The sequence below is a fragment of the Littorina saxatilis genome, linkage group LG12 (genome assembly GCF_037325665.1).
Source record: "Littorina saxatilis isolate snail1 linkage group LG12, US_GU_Lsax_2.0, whole genome shotgun sequence".
Classification (NCBI taxonomy): domain Eukaryota; kingdom Metazoa; phylum Mollusca; class Gastropoda; order Littorinimorpha; family Littorinidae; genus Littorina; species Littorina saxatilis.
In genome coordinates, this window is record NC_090256.1 from 4,365,556 (window position 1) to 4,386,457 (window position 20,902).

Genomic DNA, 20,902 nt, shown 5'->3' on the forward strand with positions numbered 1-20,902 from the left:
TCATCGATTTTTGTTCTCATTTTGTCCGTTGTCGGATTTTACTCGCGCAGTTAACAATCTCAATCCCTGAAGCCCGATTGGCCCAGAACGTCGGTCATAAGCATGTGATCAACAATATTTGAAGACAGATGGGAAGATAACCTGGGCATTTCTTAGCATCGTGTCTCCGAAAAGGTGTACATGTACTAACGGCAACGATCTCTGGTGTTTGTTACAATTCATTCTTGGCACTGTCGTCGGATGAGCATAACACTGGAGAGGCTTCCTCTAATGCGTAGGTAATATACTAGTTATGATGGTGTGCACGCTATGTCGTATCATTTAGGCCAAATACAAATATTTGTTGACCCAGAAAGATCGTCTTTTTTTCTTTTTTTTCTTTTTTCTTTTCTTAAATTTAGTCGATTTTAAAGGAGGTTACTTTCCCTTAGGGTTAGGGTTAGCAAAATGTTCCAAAAGTTGCGGTTTTGTTTTTAGTAACAAAACAAAGTTTTAGGGTCGCAGATATTTTTATTTGGCCTTATGTTTGTCTGACGTTTTTGATTGTTTGGTTGGTTGATTGGCTGGTTGGCTGGTTGTATGTTTAGTAGCTCACTTAATTGCTTTCTTGCTTGGTTGCTGGAATACCTTTTTGAAATGTTTCGTTGCCCTTTTGCGGGGTGGAATTGGGTGGCTTTGCGGAAGAGGGCAGCATTTTTTTGGTTTAATTAAAAGCATGCGTTTCAAGAGTTTCAAGAGTTTCCTGATGGGGGTCTAAAAATGATTGATGTAATTGATATGCAGTCCTTTTGTTTGTTGTCCTGGGCGGCAAATTTATTGAACGAAAAGCAGGAAATATGGAAACAGATAGCCTACCGATACATATATTATCGAAGCTTGGTGAAAGGTTGTGTTGTTTCCATTTTAACACCACTGTAAAATGTTTTAAAGGATTGGGATTAATTAAAAATGTATTTTGGAAACAAGTTTTAATTTGTTGGTTGAAAAATAAGGACATGATTCAGAGAGCCGTATGGAACAGCAGTGATATAATGTATTGCGGCCAAACGCTGTTTAGCAGGCGTTTGTCGAGTAAAGGATGTATTTGTTGGTAATGAGTTTTTGCCCTTTAATGTTATGCAGCAGAAGGTTGGATGTAAGCCTACAAGATTTTTTGAATATAGGGTGATTTGTACAGCAGTTAAAGCAGCAGCACTACGCTCGGAAAATGGAAATATATGTGGATTTAACGGTTTAAAGAATCTGAGTAAGCCTTGTCAATTTCGCAAATTAATTATAAAGGAAAAATATGTGGAGCCGGTTATAGTTAAATTTTGGGAAAATAAATTTGATTTCAGGCCGGGAAAAGAGCAGTGGCTAATGGTAAACACAGTAACCACTGAAACAAGATTGCGAATGTTACAATGGAAAATATTGCATAATATTTACCCCACAAATATTTTATTGTATAAAATAGGCATTTCCTCGAGTAATTGTACTTATTGTGTGAACGAAATTGATTATATTGAACATTTCTTTTACTTTCGCCCGAAAATTATGTCCATTTGGAAATGCGTTGAGGATAAAGTGAATTGTAAATATAATAATATGATTATCAAAATTACCGTAAACAAAGTTTTTTGGGGCGTATTTGAAAATTCACAAAGTTCCAAGGCACTAATAAGCTATGTGAATTATTTGATTGTGATAGCCAAAATGTGTGTTGGTATTTATAGATATGGCTCCCCTCTGGATATTGTATGCATTTTTGAGAGGGAATTGTTATATAGAAAAGTTGTTTAAAATACATTTAGATTGAGTATTGTTAACGATATAGGTATATTTAAAGTAGAAACATTAATATAAAAAGCAGAAAAAAAACACAAAAATCAATGAAGAAGGATGCTTCCCGCCAACAAAAAACAAAAAACAAAAACAAAAGGCAAAAAAGAAAGGGTTGAAGCAGCCTGCATGCAACTGAGATAAAAAATAAAATAAAAAATAAAAAAAAGCATGCGGTGAACGCATACAGTACCACAGATGTCCACGGTATTGCCATCAGTTCTTGGAGCTGACCATGATTTCACGTGCTAAAATGCAATGAGGGATTCGGATTCAGTTATCAATCGTTCGCAGTGTTGTTTCTCTTAATCTGCGACATATGATGTTCTTGCATCGGATAACAGAAAAAGTCGTCAACTTATATTTGGGATCTAAACCTCTAATATTGACTTTTTGCTGCGTTGCAAATAAAGAAAATGGTATTTTTCCCAAACAATCACATTACAAAAATGAAAACAATTGACCGTGACATTTCTGCAAAGATCTGCAAAACGTACCGTCATTACCCCCATGTTGAATAATGGCATCAGAAGAGGTAAAACAGTGATTGTACTCTGAAAAATATGCATGGCAGTTGAGTGATATGTAAGCATTGTTTTAGTAGTAATAAAGTTGTTTCATGTTGTACACATATTTTGAGTTATTCCTTGTGTGAAAGCTTTGGGTTTAGAGTGCAATAAGATTAGGCCAAACTGATGAGTATGTGCGTGTGTGCATGTGCGTGTGCCGCCGGGCGTACATATGGTTGTGTGTGTGTGTGTGTGTGTGTGTGTGTGTGTGTGTGTGTGTGTGTGTGTGTGTGTGTGTGTGTGTGTGTGTGTGTGTGTGTGTGTGTGTGTGCGCGCGCTAGTGTGCTCATTTTCTTCTCATCCTATTCCTGCAATCGGATCAGTTACCGGCTAATCACATACCAGACACTTTCCCACACCCATGCAGTCACTTAACAGATGATGCTTATAAAAACAGTAGCAGAGGTGTGAGAGAGAAAGGCCGTTTGACAGAGATACCGTTATACCCACTAGATGTCTCAATTGTGAAAATATCGTTTTTCGCTGAGATACTCCAGATTCTCAGGAATGCCACAATCTACCAACTCTGCATAGTTTGATAAAGGACATACAACTTAATCTAAAATAGCATATCAATCAAAAAACAAGAAAGGTAGGTTGTTGGAACGTTTGTTATTGACAAAACAATACATTCACAAATATATCGACCCAACGGTCATTTAAGTGCACAGACAAACAATAACGAAAACTTATCTGGCTGATTTTTCCTTCCGCCTGCCACGAAGCCGCAAGCGAATGAATGATTGCCAAAATAAAACTTTTTTTTTATATAATAAAAAAAAAAATTTAAACTAAAATAACAAAAATGGTCAAAATAAAAATGAAGCATTCATTCGCTTGCGGCTTCGTGGCAGGCGGAAGGAAAAATCAGACAGATAAGTTTTCGTTATTGTTTGTCTGTGCATTTAAAAGACCGTTGGGTCGATATAGTTTGTGAATGTATTGTTTTGTCAATAACAAACGTTCCAACAAAGTTTCTTGTATTTTGATTCTGAATTTTGGAATGTTGGCAGTCTCTTTGTTTTTGGATTTTTTAAAAATATCATCTTTTATAATGATTTTGAGTGCACAATTAAAAAAAAGTATCCCCGATTCCCTCAACAACAGTATCATGTTGCAGTTAACGCTGAAAAATCTCCTGCGAATTGCGCTATAGTCTAGATACCGCCCTCATCAGTCCTTCTTTCCAGGACAAATTTGGGGTTAAAAAAAAGGGTCAGAAGGTTCTGATCAATATAACCCAGCATTTGTCATCTTTTTGCTTAGTTTATATCTACTTTTCTTTTCCCTTTTTACCCTTCACTAAATGTCGCCAGGATCATTTAGAGTTTTTGAAAGTTGTACGCTCTAAACGATATCTAAGCACCAAATTACATGTCATTTGGGTACCCTAGCTTGAACAAACATTTTACGCAAAAACTTGAGTTAAATATAGTAGAGACAAAGAAGGAAACTGGTCAGGTAGGGCCCAGACTGGGCAAAACAAACAAGTCTCGTAGTCAATCTGTGGAACCCAATATAAAACTGAATGCACTGCATTTTTTTCCACCAAGTTTCGTCAATCCTCGCGGCAGATGAGATCGCCCACTTTTAGTCCGTGCAATGCGCGCTTTTCTGTATTCTTTTTAACCGTCTGAGCTTGTTTTGAATACAACATATTATATCTATATGTTTTGGGAATCAGGAAATGATAATAAGCTGAAATCTATTTTGCAGCAAAGCATATTCCTGAGCATTTGGGTAAACAGTCAAAGCATTTGTTAAACAGTAAGAGTTACCTTTCCTTAAATCTTCCGTCCACATGTCGTAGCAGTAACGATTAGAAGAAATGCATCCCCGAACTCTGCCAATTGTTGAGGTAAGACGAGAACACAGCGTGTTATATAATATAGTTCAAGGTGTTACACTCAAAGGAGCTGCATTTTTCTTTCACTTCAATCCATATGTATGGTGTGCGTGATGGAGTACTGCTTGAAACTTGAACACAGAACAGCAACTGAGCAAGGCTGCTGTAGCGACAAAATGAAAGTACGTCGATACTGGACGGCACTTTCGCAAAGAAGTTTGGGACATTGGTACACACACGTACACACACACGCACGCATGCATACTTTTTTGTGTGAATTTAATATGCTAATGAGATGTTTTTATTTTACATTTTGCAGGTCTTGAATCGTAGTTTCCACATCATCCCATTCAATGATGCATGTAAACCATAATCACAGCCTGCACTGTTAGTCTACTGGCAGGTAAACTATGGACGAAGGTGACTGTTCTGCAGGTTCTGGTAAACCACAAGGGTTAATCAGGTAGGTTGATGTGTCTATATAATATGGAAAAGCTATACGCACTCCGAGTGTATACAGGATCGATGGGTCTGTACCATGGCGATCTCTACTGGTAGAGTACGCTATGGTCTGTACGTATACACTCCAACGATGAAAAGCTCTGTTACAAATCTGTAGCTAATGAAATGCCCCCTAACAAGTCGTTAGGAAGTAGCCCATGAAAAATCAGTCTGACGTATGGACTTCCGCTATCTCTTTTTCGGAGTATCGAGGGTTGGCAAATAATGTACATTCACATAGTATACAACCGTTTATCCTACATACGTGAGAGAGACACCCGTGAGATAATAATCGTTCAAATCACACGTGTGTATATCATGTAAATGAGGTCATGTCAAGCAAGTCTGGCAGGGACCTGTTTTCCCACTGCTTATGATGCCAAAGTCACCGAGACAAACGCCATTATAGTTCTAAACAAAAATTGTTCTCGCTAATTACCCTCGATAAATCTTTAGAACTAACACGTCACGCCACACTTTCAGAGTGACGTTCCTTTGCTTTGACGTAATAGATTGCACGAGGCTTTAGAAGAGATCGAGGTTCCAAAAACAAGCGTCTTCAATTTAGCTGCCTCGATTGCAAGACATTTTCAGTAAAATACACGTAAGTACAGTATGTAGGATAAACAGAATACTACATGGCTTGCTGTGTCGTACCAGATTTACACTCGTTGCTTTTTCAAATAGTGAACAGCTCGCTTTCGCTCGCAGTTCAATATTTAAAAAACAACTCGTGTAAATCTGGTAGGACACAGCAAGCCATGTAGTATTCTCTATTTCTAGGTCGATACACACTCCAAGTGAGTTCCAAACTCCGACAATAAACTGCCATGAAGCATCAGTTTTGTGTGTGTGTGTTTGTTTTTATCTGTGTTTGTTCCCAGCGTACTTTGATACGGTGAATCGAAAGTGAAGCGTACCATCGCAAAATGGCGTCGAATGACGCTCCGAGTGTTGATGCGGTTCTAATGCGTGGTCTTTTAAGTATACCCCGAGAATGTAATCTACGTTACAGCAAAGGCCTTGCAGCATCAGATTGTTTTCGTTTCTTTGTACTCTTATAATCAACTGCTCTGCATTCCTATTACAAAGTGGTGTCGAATGGCTACTACAAGATTCTGACCCCTGTATACACTCCGAGTGCGTATAGCCAATGCGTAATCTATATATATATATATATATACGACTAGTGTCTGTCTGTCTGTTCGCGATGCACGGCCAAAGTCCTCGGTGGATCTTTTTCAAATTTGGACACCGTATTCAGCTACAATCAATCAATCAATCAATGCCCGTCACTCCTGTCAGGGTATGGGCCGCCAGCAACAGCTCTCCAGAGTCCTTTGTCCTGGGGTATTCAGCTACACCCCGGACACAACCTCATCGATGAGATATTTCAACACGTGCTCTCAGCGCGCAGTGCTGTGCGCGCTGAACCGATTTTGTTTTTTTTGGTCTGGATCCACTACCAGTAACTCTTCCTTATCTTCTCCAGTGTTTTCAGCTGCGATTATCTCCCTCCCTCCGTGTGGCGTCAATCCATATTCCCGTTACTACGTTACTATTTTTAGAAGGTCACTGCACGTTACTATTTTTAGAAGGTCTCCAGTGTTTTGCGCGTTTATCTCCTTTCCTTCGTGCGCCGGCGTGTGCCGGGTCCCAGGCGCAGCCTGGTATTCGGCTCTACTTCTTCCCGGCGAAGCCGGTAATCATCTAGTATTATATATGTGAGAGACTGTATATAGTTGTTGACTGTGGTGTACAGATGTTGGATGGTGATTGGTTTTCTGCACAAAAACAGTCTGTGGGCAAATATTAGTCCAATTGTGCATGTGTTCAGCTTGTCTCCATGAATGTTTAAATACATGTTGAGTTGTAAATTGGTATTAAAGTTTAAAAAGATTCTATCAATGTAAAGTGGTGGTGAACTTTGATATTGTTAAATCTGTCAGTGGAGCATGCCAAATATTACGCAAGTTTGTTTTGTTAGATGCGTCCCATTAAGCATGTATATTGTTAATAAATGTTGTTCACTGTAATAGAAAGAGACAAGTTCACACCACAGTCCTATAATGAATGACAATCTGCCAACAACAGTTGTGGATGAGAGAAAAATGAAAGCTAGTAATTAAGTGTCTGAGCTGCGGCAAACAGACAGACTCTAGCTACCAGTATACGTGTATATCCCATGACCTCCCTTCTTTGTCTCTGTTACTTCAGTATGAGTATATATGTTGTATTTTTATAGCTCAATAAATACATCATGGACTCCAAAAAATATATGATAGTGCAGATTCCGATTTGGGCAAAGAACTACTTTCCTCCCGACCTTTGACCTCGCGCCGAACAATGTGACACATTTGTATGAAGTTCCAAAATCGTATTGCACGGCTCAAAAAACCATATCAGTTGCACGCAAAAATGAATCTCAGAACTGATCTGATGTATGGGATGCAATAAACAAACGTTTCTTTCATTATGAAAGCAATGCAGATCGAAAAAAAACGAACATTCAACTTACAAGATACCCAGATGCTAGCGAACCAAAACAAAAACACGAGTACCCTCCCTTGCATCGTTAGCAGACGACTTTTGAGAGTCTGTCAGTAATGTGTTTGGTGTGCGTCTTCAGTTTCTCTGGCAGTGTCGGTGTGGGAACTGACAGAAGCTAGGGAGCACAGATAATAGAAGCCCTGTCACATAGACTAATCACACAATCAATACACATTTGGCTCATGTTTTAAATAACAGTTTCGAGTTTGTTAGTCAAACTCAAAGCAACAACACTGTCACTGGTGACATGCGTAGCGAGACCGAGAAGCGTCCTTACCTGGCACGGTTTGGCTTCGCTATCAAACATCGGCTGTTTCACGTGTTTTGCGAGCAAGTCTACTCTTTTGCCTGGCTCTGCAGTAAGTCCACATTGGCGATGAAGGTATCCAAGAACTTAACATGTGTGTATTTTTCCGTAATCCAGTCATATTCCTTCAAAATGCAATCAATCGGCGGTGACAGACGTGTCAGCAATTCGCGACTTCAACTCGGTCCCGTTTTACTCACACCCATACCAGTTTAGGTTCATCCATCCAAACACACTCGCAAAACAGTTTATCACGTAGATACATTTCAAATAGGGAGCAAATGGTTAAATCTAAACCTACATATTTGTTCCCTAAAATTTGCTTCTCTGTCAATAAGCCTAATTGTATAATAACACGTTCGAGAAAAACAACGTGGAATCGATTCTGAATCGAGTAAGCCAAATGGGTCCCAAACCCGTTTCGCCCGTTCTGCCGACCTGAAACGCAAAACAAAAGAATTGTGCGCTTCAACTAAATTAATTTCTATACGACTTCATTACTTTCTTGCAACTTATGAACCTTTACTTAAAGCTTTTAAATGATCTGAAAGTAGTGTTACCGCGTACTTATCGATGCACTCATTCGTTTTATTTTTTCAGCGACGGTCACTTAGTTTAAGGTTGCAAAAGGGCTAAGTCTCGCTGGCACCACTGTTTTACAGTCCACAGATCGCAACAGTGCCGCTAGTAGTCTACACTTTGTGTTTGATGGTAGAATGGGATATACAGATTACAACACTCGTGGTTTTTTATATGGCTTGTATTTCAGTCAAGACCCAGCGGGAATATCAATCAAGAGCCACTCGCCAGAGGCTCGTGTCTCCCGATGATATTCATCCGCTGGGTCTTGACTGAAATACAAGCCATATAAAAAACCACGAGTGTTGTAACCTATACATCTATATATATATACGACTTGTGTCTGTGTGTGTGTCTGTGTCTTCGCGATGCACGGCCAAAGTTCTCGATGGATCTGCTTCAAATTTGGTGAGCTTATTCACAGAGACCCCGGACACAACCTGATCGATGAGATATTTCAACACGTGCTCTCAGCGCGCAGCGCTGAACCGATTTTGGTTCCACCTCAGCTACCCGGGCCCCCATACAGCTACCCGGGCCCCCATACCGACACACCAAAGCCAAAGTTCTCGGTGGATCTTTTTCAAATTTGGACACCGTATTCAGCTACACCCCGGACACAATATCATCGATGAGATATTTCAACACGTGCTCTCAGCACGCAGCGCTGAACCGATTTTGGTTTTTGTGTTCATTTCACCATTCCCAGTAACTCTTCCTTATCTTCTCCATGTTTTCAGCGTTTACCTCCCTTCCTTCGTATGGTGCACTATAGTATGAGGGGGCATCTTCGGATATTCCCGGCGTTCTGTTACTATTTTTAGAAGGTCACCGCAGTGTCCAGAACGTAAATTGGACCCGTAAATTATCCTCACTGTAAAAGTGCAAAGGTCGAATCAATTTATAGCCACTCGAAAAATACACTGTCATCTATCTCTCTATAGATACGGCTTCTCTGTGTTTGTGTGTGTGTGTGTGTGTGTGTGTGTGTGTCTCTCTATGTGAGCAACACCTGGGGATTGTTCAGTTCTGTTTGTGATGTGGTCTGGCGGCTTTTGTGTATTTGTATGTACTGGCCTTCCTTTGAAAAGCCATAACAGTTCAAAAGGGCTTACAGATAAGCTCTAAATTGCTCAATCCTGTTTGAGTGGAGTTCGCCTCCAAAGGTGATTAACACGGTTACATTCGTTGACAAGGATGGGACTCGATATGGTCAGGAATGGCATTATGGCCACTGAATCATTTTCGTGCTGTTCCCATTCCACGAATCTGGGAGGGACCTAAGCTTGGCGGGTCCATTGTTCGGACCCGGCGAAGCCGGCGTACGGCTCTAAGTACTTCTTCCCGGCGAAGCCGGCTACCCGGCGAAGCGGGTATTCATCTAGTACATACATAGTCATATGTGCACATCCTAGATACTGGGTCACAACTATGGGACATGGACACCAGGAAAAAAAGTAGGACTGAATTGAGTGAAATACTCTTTTTTAAGTGCAAAAGACATGCCTGTATCTTTTTCTGTCAAAGAGAGGACCTTTCATATCGGGGTTTCTTTAGAAATGACAATTAGACACATGCAGTACGCTCTATGTCGTGGGTTACATGGTTTCCACTTTAGGCTTCAATATCCCACAGGAAAGAACTTTAGCTCAGTTATTGCATGTGGCATGTGGACAACATTGATAAATAAATATGCAAACATGAAAGTTTGAAATTACAAGTTTCCATAAGTTAACTAGATCGAAGTAGAAAGTGGAAACCGTAACCCACGCAATTTCCAGGTGCAAAAGTTTTTCTTGTAGGTCAAATGTAGCAACTAGCCTTTTGGGCACCCTTTTGGGTTTTAATACATGATAGAAAGATTTAAGTGAGCAAAAAGTTTTCGATCTGTGCTCACTGGGTTTATGTGTATAGAGATAATACTGTCGTGAGTTACATGGAAACCATAGTTTGTAATGTCTTTTATTTCCAAAGAAAAGAACTAAAACTTGATTATTGCAATTTGCATGTGGACAACATTGATAAATAAATATGCAAACATGAAAGTTTGAAATTACAAGTTTCCATAAGTTAACTAGATCGAAGTAGAAAGTGGAAACCGTAACCCACGCAATGTCCAGGCGCAAAAGTTTTTTTTGTAGGTCAAATGTAGCAACTAGCGTTTTGGGCACCCTTTTGGGTTTTAATACATGATAGAAAGATTTAAGTGAGCAAAAAGTTTTCGATCTGTGCTCACTGGGTTTATGTGTATAGAGATAATACTGTCGTGAGTTTCATGGAAACCATAGTTCGTAATGTCTTTTATTTCCAAAGAAAAGAACTAAAACTTGATTATTGCATGTGGACTACATAGATAAATAACTATGCATACATGAAAGTTTGAAATTTTCAAGTTTCCATAAGCGACAATCCTAAATGAGAGAATTAATCGATTGTCGATCGTGCGTTGCAGAAGAATCGAAAATTTCATAATGGCGCCGATCATGAGAACACATGTGCTGCTCAAACTTTGCACCAGATCAAGCTTTAATCAGCAAAATATCGCAAAATTCGTCGATGAATATATGCTACAATTGTCAAAAAAGATTTTACAGGTCTCAAACAGTGAAGATACAGCGTGGTCTGTCGTGAGTTACGTCTCAAAAACCGGAAACGAATACGATTGGGTGGATAAATTCTCATTGTCTATTCACATGACCGGGTCAAACGTCATGAATGGAACTTTCGACGGTGTTCCCGCGATCTCACAACGCGTGTGTGATAGGCAATGCGGGATTTGTCGTCTGCTGTGGCCATGCTTTCGTGGGTTACAGATGGAAACGAAACAAGGGTGGGGTACATTCAAGCGCGATTATAAGCTGAAATAAATTTGTTTCCTACCGTAGTGCTGTGTTTTGAAAACCTAAATGTTGTTGAAATAAATAAATAATGACTTTGAATAACTTTGAGGTTTCCTTTGTTCAGCAGATCGCATTTTTTGATGAAGTTGAAACCGGAAACGACGGTAACCCACGATTACGTGTTTTCTTTGCCGATCAAACTCCCAGAAGAAGAAAAATAGATGTAATTCTTGAGTGTGTATGTCGAGAATAATCCTTCAGCTGACCCATAAACATCACAATAAAATTCACAGAGCTTTATTCTCCATTATGTACAGCTGCAACACAGACTGGTGTATTTTTGTCCCAGTTTTAGGTGCTGTTTTGGGGGCATTTTGGCTAAAAATTAAATCGTTTAAAACCCACAGCAATGTTTGGAAACCCAAACTTGGTTGTTACAGTAAGTCAAATCCATCCCCTTTGACATCAAAGCATCCCCTTTGTCATCCATTGCTCAGAGATATTGTGACAGTCATTCAAAGTTGACAACCCATAGTATTTCCCAGTATCTAGGACGTGCACATATATATATATGAGACAATGACAAAAGGTGACGTTTTCATGTCAGTATGTCCCAAATGACATCACCAGTACATTTTTCATTCTATTTAATCTGTTTTTGTTCTATTTTTTCTAATAACATGCGTTAACAATTGATTGCCAACTGGAATGGAAGAGCACAAAAAGTGTAACTTGATATGTAGTTTCTCTGGAGGGAAACAAATCTTCCACTTTCACGTCAGTGTGTCCCATGCAACATACATTTGCCAAACAGCTATGTGTAAGTAGATTATTTGTTAGTGGTATAGAAAATACTTATCACCAATTAAAGTCAGTTTTCACATTCATTTTCTACCTATTTCGTATTTGTTTATTCTTTTGGCAATGGTGAAATGTCAGCAATCGTGTGTCATTCGGGACAGTAGACATGACACCTGACCTTTTGTCACTGTCTCATATATATATATATGTGACAGAGTGATTATTTTGTCTGTTGTAATTATTGTGTGTGTTAAATGTAACGTTGTTATTGTAAATTAACTATTTTATAGTTTCACACACACACACACACACACACACACACACACACACACACACACACACACACACACACACACACACACACACACACATTCACTCACTCAGTGTTATTGTAATAGTCAGGGAAACAAGTTAAATTACTCTTGTATGTAGTTTTATAGTTTAACTCTTACCAGTTCGGGGGTTTTAGGGCATATTTTACAGTGCTGTTGGTGCCTACTTGCCGAGTGGCTATCTGGGGTCATATTCTAAATGAAATATAGAAAGTTATATATCAAATGAAAGGAAAATGAATAAGCTTTTCATATTTGCAAAGAGAATTGTGCTATCTTTAAAGGTAAAAATTTTATGGGGGTGACAACATGATTTTTGTTGAAATTTGTACGCCCATTTTTTGGAACACGTGACAAACACAAAGAAGAAATTTTTTTTGTGTTCAGTTTATTTTAGATATGCTGCTAACTAGTCTGTTTGGGCATTCATTTTACATAACATAGCAAAGTTTTATAGAGTTTTGCTGATAAACAAAAAAGTTATTGTCACCTGAATACCCCCACCCAAATTTCAAAGTTGGACGTTTCATGCCTAAGGCCCCCCCCCAAAAAAAATATTCTGTTTACAAGTCAAGTCAGTCAGTCAAGTTTTATTCCGATAAAACCCCGTGAGGGTACATGGAAAATTAAAAAACACAATAAAAACACATTTCATTCAACACCAAATAAAAGGAACTAAAACAAAAAGAGATCAGACTATGTACAGAAAAGGGAGTTGAGGGGTGAGGGAGAGCAAAAACAATACAAGAAACAATTCAACAATAATAATAATAATAAATAATAATAATAATAATAATAATAATAATAATAATAAAACACACAAAGTAATTACATACATTTCTTTACTATGGGAAATGGGGGGAAGGGGGAGGGGGGGGGTGATGGGTGAGTTAACATAAGGACAAAGATACTATTACAAACGGTATCTATTTTACGGTATCCTGACTGACCCTATTTTTTCGCGCGACCCTAGACTTTTGTTTGGCATTTGGTAAAAAAAAAAAAAAAAAAAAAAAAAAAAATTGAAAAAAAAAAATTTGAAAAAAAAAATTTGAAAAAAAAAAATTTTGAAAAAAAAAAGGGGGGGCTTTGTTATTTGGCAAAATAACTTAAAAATATGTTTTGGGGAAATAAAAAAAAAATTAAAAAAAAGTCCCGACCTAACGACCCTATTTTTTTGGCCTATGTTACCGTTAACAGACTTTTTTTTTGGTTTTGCCTAATAATGCATTTCTATAACTAACTTATAACAAAAACCCAGCTTGTTTCAGTCATAAAGTGTGTCTTAAATATGAGTTTATCCACTGTCCGACCCATCCAATGTAAAACAAAAAAAAACAAAAAAAAAATTATAATTAGATAATTGGTCAGTGGAAAACTACAGGGGGGGCATCGTAAGCTTGCTTACGATGGGCAAGGGAGCGAACTGGTAAGAGTTAAGCCGATGGCAGTAAAGTATTTTAGGTATTTTCCTGTTGGACTGGTTTGCTGACCAAACCAGGCAACCGGCTAACTGTGAACTTTTTGTATTTTATCTGTAGCAGACGAGTTTTGCTGCGGGATGGATGTATCGCTTTTGTAATGTAGAATACGCACCAATCAGGAGCGTACAGCAATCCTTTTGTCATAAGCTTACTGCGCATGCGTGATAACGCGATTATTGACATTACCAACGGAACTAGAGAATGGAAGACATGAACAATCAATAAAGAATAGAAAACCAACGTGACTGCCGTTTTCCTGCGTGATTGATGCGAGCCTCTGAACGAACTCCACAGAAAGTTCAGCAAGGTTACATATATATATAATATATATATATAGAGAGAGGTTACAACACGAGTGGTTTTTTATATGGCTTGTATTTCAGAGTCATTCATAACACAGGAAAAAAATGAAGCTGTTATTTCTTCTGATTCAAGAAGTCTTGGAGAACAGATGCCAAGTACACATGTCAATACTGATTTGCTAGAAAATACCAAAATCAACTCGGCTCTAGAACCAGAGCTTGTGGTGCATATACATTTCAAATTGAAAAAAAAATGCATACCAGTTATTTATTTTTCTATCGTTCATGATAATTTTGTTATGGTATCCGATTGCAATGAAATGTGCACAGAATTCATTTGTAGAAGATCTTTTTCTTTTTCCTGGGAGAGACTCTTTTATAATTGTTTTGATTTTCATCCTTCACAACTCTCTCGCCTAAGGGGAGACCCTGTCCATAACAATCGACCACCTGCCGTTAACGACCCCTTTTTTTCCGGTCCCTTGAGTGGTCGTTATAAACTGGTTCGACTGTAATAGTGTCCCTTTCTGTTGACAGGAAGGAACCAGTCAATGAAAGCACAACTTTCTTCACAGATGAGTTGTATCGACAGTTAGCCGGCCCTGAACCAACCTTGGAGGAGAGAGCAATGCAAATGATGGACGCCCTTGGTTATGGTCCTCCAAGAAGCTCCCCTCATGGTTGTGTCAGCACACATAGGCAGAGAGGAAGGCCTGCAGGAGCATCAGACGTTGAAAGAAACTCTTTCACGGGTGACAGGCCAGAGTCGCTTAAAGCAAAGAAAGATAATGAGGCTGTCATTTCTTCTGATTCAACAAGCTCAAAACAACAGATTTCAGAGTCATTCATAACACAGGAAAAAAATGAAGCTGTTATTTCTTCTGATTCAAGAAGTCTTGGAGAACAGATGCCAAGTACACATGTCAAGACTGATTCGCTAGAAAATACCAAAATCAACTCGGCTCTAGAACCAGAGCTTGCAGGTCCAAAGAACAAAGAAATGTCTGCATGTGAGTCAGAGACTGTGCAAGGTGGCAAGCACAGTTCTTTTGTTACATCAAGGCAAGAACAGTTAGTGACTTCTGGCGCTGTGTCCGGCATTTGCAATGCTGATGGTAATGGATCCCAAAAGGATGGTGAACTTGATGCAGACGTTGGAGGGAAGAGCCTTGTTAGTGAATTCAGTGAGCAAATCGCAAGTGCTGCTCGTGCTTACCAAGGAAACTGTTTCAAAGCGAAAAGGTAATGAATATTGAATTTCTGATAAATTTAACTCATCACATTGTTCTTCAAACACTTGCTTTAGGCTCCCAATTTTATTTCTCTAAATGTCTAGAGTTGCAAAGGTTATAAGTTCTTGTTTAGGGTCTTGATTTCACATTAATTTTAGGGTCTGTGTTTTGAATTTGTCCAGATTGGAATGTGAAAAACTCAGACATGTATGTGTGTGTTGAAACGTGTTGTAAATCATATACAGAACCGTATATATAGATGGACAAGTATATTTGAGTGATTCAGAAGAGAGGTAAATTTAAGTTTGCGATTATCCGTTTGTTGAAATAATAGAGTTAACAAATATTTCTATTCGAAATAGAATGAGGGATATTTAATATGTTTCTGTATGTCTGTACGATCACTTTTGTCGACACCATACAAACTGCCATTTCTGAATGTATCCAAATTGTGTATGTGTGTTAACCCACTCAAGGTCGGGTTATGCATAAGGCCCCCCCAAAAAATAGGTCTGTTTACGGTAGCCCGACCCTAATCTTTTTTTTGGATCGTCTGAAAAAAAAAACCGCATCCAAAATAGAGCTGTTTGCGCTCAAACAGCAGACGACAGAAGGGAGGTAAGCTCAAAGTACTGTTTATAGTTATGTTGGGCAAAAACAGGGATTGATGAGAAGAAATGAACTGTGAAACATCATAGAGAGGGGAGAAAAAAAAAGAGAAAAAAAAGAAAATGGAAAAAAAAAGAAAAAAAAAAGCCGACCTACCGACCCTATTTTTTCACCCTATGTTACCGTAAACAGACCTTTTTTTTTTTTGCCTAATGGTAACATGTAAGTTACGATATGATGAGTATAGCTATTGATCACAGCGACACATTCCGGTCTTAAATTTTATACCTCCCTTCCCATATCGGGCCACCACACAGCGGTCTCAGTGGTGATAGATAAGATCAGATTTCATATGGATTATGGGGATCGAATCCATGCCAATACCGACAACTGGTTTTAAAACCTGAGCCCTGCTACCGATTGAGCTATGGTGTAGCGGGGCTATTTGGTGCTTCTAGTGGGTTGTCTTAAATTCGACTCCCTGTCCCCCCACTCCCCCTTTCATTTCATTTCCAAATTCTAGGTGTAAAACGCGGGTATGTATAAAAAAAATTGCGTGTATCTTTGAGCAGGTCGGTTTCAGTTTTTTTTTTAATAAACAATTCTAGAGAATTGTGTATCTTATATTTGAGTCTTTCGTGTTTTAGACATTGATGCATTTAATAGTTTTAACGAGTTGCCTTTTGTTTTATCATTCTGGTGTTTATCTAGATGTGCTGTGTATCTTATAAGAAGTTCTTAAAAGTTTGAAGTTATTTTAGCACATAGGTTTTTTTTATGGTCTTAACAGTGAAACATGTATTACGTTATCATTAAGATTCATGCTTTGTTAGCACTAAGCAGTTGTTTTAATCAGTCTGGTTTTTTCTTGTTTTCATCTTATGAACATTCTAAATGTTAGACTAACTTATTGTCTTGTACAGAATAACAACTGTGTGAATGGTGCTATACTGAATGAAAGAGTGTGACATGAAGTTCTTGTACATCATTGTAAAGAGTGTGAATGACGTTTTAGTTTAGATGTCAAGCGCTTAGAGCAAGCCTTTTTAACGAAAGTTTTTGATTTAGCGCTATATAAATGTTCTTATTATTATTATTATTATTATCTTAGTGAGAGCCGGATGAAGCCTGGTATTGCTGTACTAGTCACATATTTGTATGAGATTTTCATTATTTTGTTTATTCTTTCTTCAGACCCCCAGTGCCAGAGTCGGGCAAGTCTTCGCTGAAACATAAAGAGCATGTTCGTTATTTGGAACTGTTCAAAAAGTGCACCAAGCGTTTCTTCACAGGCTTCGTACAACCACCCTCTGAGGAGGAGTTGCAAGAACTGAGGGAGTTTGAGGTAATCTGTAGCAAATCGTTCTATATTTGTTTGCATGTAAAATGGCTTTTTTTTTTTAAACTTTTCTTGTTGGGAATATACAACAGTCCTGTCAGTTACTGAAATAAACCAAGGAGTGTATGACTGATTAGTATGAGTGATAGAGTATGTTGCTATGCATATGTTGATGTGTTTTAATCAATGTGTTTTTATAATAGATTACTGTGAAGAGTAGATTTTTTTTTAGAATGATTGCGCTAATTTGGCCAACAACAACAAAGTAAAAATGGGTAATTAGCAATTATGTTCCTTCCTCTGTGTAAAGCATCAAATCTTTCTTTATGCTTGTCCTGTGGTTTTGAGTTCTGTACTGAAATTACATGAGAGAATTACACAACCACATATTCGTTAAACCCATCTAAAGAAAGGGTGTGTGTATAATGTATGTGTGTAATAGGTTGCTACAAGGTTTATAATATTATTTTATTTGTTGTTTTTCCCTAAGAAACTGCAAGTGATGGTTGCCAAGGAACAGGAGGAATGCCAGACTTACCTGAAGAAACTGGCTCTGCATAACTCGTCCCTGTACGCCAACCTTCCTCCACATGTCATGAAGTACATGCAGGTGAGATACTGGATTTCATATCAATTAATCCATACCCACCTTTTTTCACACATCCCAAATGCTTGTCTTTTGGTTTATTTTTCAAGTTATTTTGCATGGAACGTGTGAGAAGAAGAGATTAGATAGATTGATGTAGTTGTGGGATATAAAGAAAGATTGACCAACAAGAGATGCAGGTGAATAAACTGGCAAACTCAAAAAACAAACATGAATTATTTTTGCGTGTTAAAGGTCCTTGTCTACATTTTTATACCGAAATCGCCATTTGACCATTAAAATGCAGAGTCTATTATCTACAAATATCAACAATACACCCCCTTTCGATCAGGAAAGACGAAGCCAGTGTAGCCGTTTGAAAATTCATTGTAGTATTCCAGCGTAGTACTCATAGTAGGATATCCTTATTTGGAAAATGCCATGCGCAAAACTCCTCTCAAATCCCGTGCATTTTGTGCGTTTAAAAAAAAGCGTGGACAGCGCTCCAGTGTCAAACTGTTGCAGCACTTGTTTGGGCGTGGCTATAAGCATAGTGACATGAATTTGATTGTTCAGTATTTTTAGGTAAAGCACATGTTCTCAGCAAACGGAAAACAAAATATTGGAAGCGTGAGTCACGCTACCCAAAAATAACATCTTTTTATACATATATTTTTTTTCTATAACTTTTTTCCCCATGGTTCATTCATCATTTGACATAATTTTGTATCGAAATCTAACCATAAGATTATTGAAAAAAATCAAAAATGTAGACGACCACCTTTAACATTTGCAGGGGAAATGTCCCAATTTTGTGGCCTTTTTCAAAATGTTTTCTTTAAAAAAAAAAAAAGGATTTATATGTACGAGTCAAGCATTAGTGAAATCTGACTTGACCCTTTACCTCCCAAGACAAGGGAAGTAACTCCTTCAATTTCAAATGTATAAAAAATTGTAGCAAAGTAACCACAGCACCTGCCAACAAAATTGTTACCTTAAGCAAATGGGTAATATTCGCCAGAGCTTGGCTGCCGCAAGATCGCAGAATTTCCAGAGTACATTGTATCAAGACTTTAGCTGAAGCTGTGTTTACCGGGTAATTGTTTTGTGTCTAATTGCATTATCATTCTGTCAACAGGAGAAAGAAGAGAGTAACTGGAGGAGAGCCGACAGCTATGCTCGCTACTACAACCAGCATATTCAGCTGCCACTGACCGTTGCTTCACTTTCGGTCTCTGTTCCTCCTGCACTGATGTTGGTGCAAACTCTTGTTCAACTGGTAAAAATTATTTAAAAAAAATTGCTTTGTGTTGGGGGTAGATAGGTGCACACACAGAGAGAGAGAGAGAGAGAGAGAGAGAGTTTTTTTTTATATTACACATATGTACATGTGTAGGTATAGGCCCCATTTACATGAAGACTTCTAGGAAAGAATATCAGTAGAGTTTTTTGATGAGACTTGTCCAGTATACTTGTATCCTTTTCGTAAGGTACTATAGGGACTGACTATAGAACTGCTGAAATTGTTATAAATTGTTTAACTTGCCATCCTATATTCATATAGAAGTAGATGTTCCTTTGTTCATATATTCATAGATGCATTAAGTCTGACAACTGGATTGATTTACTTTCATTCGTTTATATTTTTAAATATGCTTTTGAAGAAATGGTTTATGAAAGACCTGTGATGTGTGAGTCATGTATGAAAGTTAAACCTGCCACAAAACCAAATTGAAGATGATGAAATCTCATGTTGTCATTATCATGTAAACTTTCTCCAGGGCTCAAAGTGCAGACTGCACATGCCAGACCTAAATCCCATCCCTGAAGCAAAGTCAAGGCGTACAGTTCCCATGGAGATTCAGAAAGTCACCGCACGATTTCCGCCAGTCCGTCTCAGCAAACATGTTCATTCTGGCCCTACCTGGAATCATGAGGTGAGCATTTTGTTTTGCAGTTCTGTGTTTGCATGTGTTTATTAATGTGTGTTTGTGTTTGTATGTGTGTGTGGGGGGGGGGAGGGGGGGGGGGGCCTGCTTAGTGATTTTTTGGTGTAGTTTAGGTGGGTACTCAGGTTTCATTTTGTGCAAGAAAAGTTTTGATATTTGAGAGAAAGAAGATCCTACTAATTGTCAGGAGAATAAGGTTTTTGAGTCACTTGAGAAAAAGTGACTCTATGTAATCGGTCAGTGTTAGTCTGTCCGGCCGTCCGGCCGGCCGTCCGGCCGGCCGTCCGTAGACACCACCTTAACGTTGGACTTTTCTCGGAAACTATCAAAGCGATCGGGCTCATATTTTGTTTAGTCGTGACCTCCAATGACCTCTACACTTTAACGATGGTTTCGTTGACCTTTGACCTTTTTCAAGGTCACAGGTCAGCGTCAAAGGAAAAATTAGACATTTTATATCTTTGACAAAGTTCATCGGATGTGATTGAAACTTTGTAGGATTATTCTTTACATCAAAGTATTTACATCTGTAGCCTTTTACGAACGTTATCAGAAAAACAAGGGAGATAACTAGCCTTTTCTGTTCGGCAACACACAACTTAACGTTGGGCTTTTCTCGGAAACTATACAAGTGACCGGGCTCAAATTTTATGTGAACGTGACTCATTGTGTTGTGAATAGCAATTTCTTCCTGTCCATCTGATGCCTCATATAATATTCAGAACTGCGAAAGTGACTCGATCGAGCGTTTGCTCTTCTTGTTATTTCATGTACTGAGGATTATCCGTATGATACTGTGATCTTTCTAATGTTAATTGTTCAATATAATGACTGCACACTGGAGGTGTGTCTGGAATATGGTTTGTAAAGTTTCTTCTGTTTTAAAGGCACAGGCAGCCTCCCGTAAACCACCACAGATACTGTCAGGCTTTTACACACAGTACAAACACCCTTCCATTTGAACGCTCACCAAACGGGAACATCCTAGGTGCCCTCCGTAAAGAGCGAGCAATTTTCAAAGAATTTTTGTTGGCGTGTTTTATCTTACCCCTGAGCCATTGTGAACCCGTGTGATCAAGTTTCCCTTTTTCACAATGTAGTCATCTAGTAATTTGAAGGCGACTCGCTGTGAGCTTATATCTGCAATAGCAAGTTATTAAGTACCTCTGACTATGCACGAAACAAACGGCTGTGGTTCACAAGAACTCTAGCGATGGCTTTGGACTGTTCAGAGGAACTGGCGATAGTTATAAAC

The 20,902-nt window shown here is 38.6% G+C and overlaps 1 protein-coding gene across 2 annotated transcripts in view; it reads left to right on the forward strand.

Annotated features, from left to right (window-relative positions):
- The first annotated feature begins 4,162 nt into the window (after positions 1-4,162).
- LOC138981101 (little elongation complex subunit 2-like) overlaps positions 4,163-20,902 on the forward strand; it is a 30,138-nt gene continuing 13,398 nt past the window's right edge. For both annotated transcript variants that reach the window (XM_070353935.1, XM_070353936.1), the window contains exons 1-7: positions 4,163-4,248; positions 4,556-4,699; positions 14,470-15,174; positions 16,968-17,118; positions 17,603-17,722; positions 18,837-18,977; positions 19,480-19,635. In XM_070353935.1, coding sequence (XP_070210036.1) covers positions 4,647-4,699; positions 14,470-15,174; positions 16,968-17,118; positions 17,603-17,722; positions 18,837-18,977; positions 19,480-19,635 — 1,326 coding nt within the window. In that variant the 5' untranslated portion in view covers positions 4,163-4,248; positions 4,556-4,646. The remainder of the gene's footprint in view (positions 4,249-4,555; positions 4,700-14,469; positions 15,175-16,967; positions 17,119-17,602; positions 17,723-18,836; positions 18,978-19,479; positions 19,636-20,902) is intronic.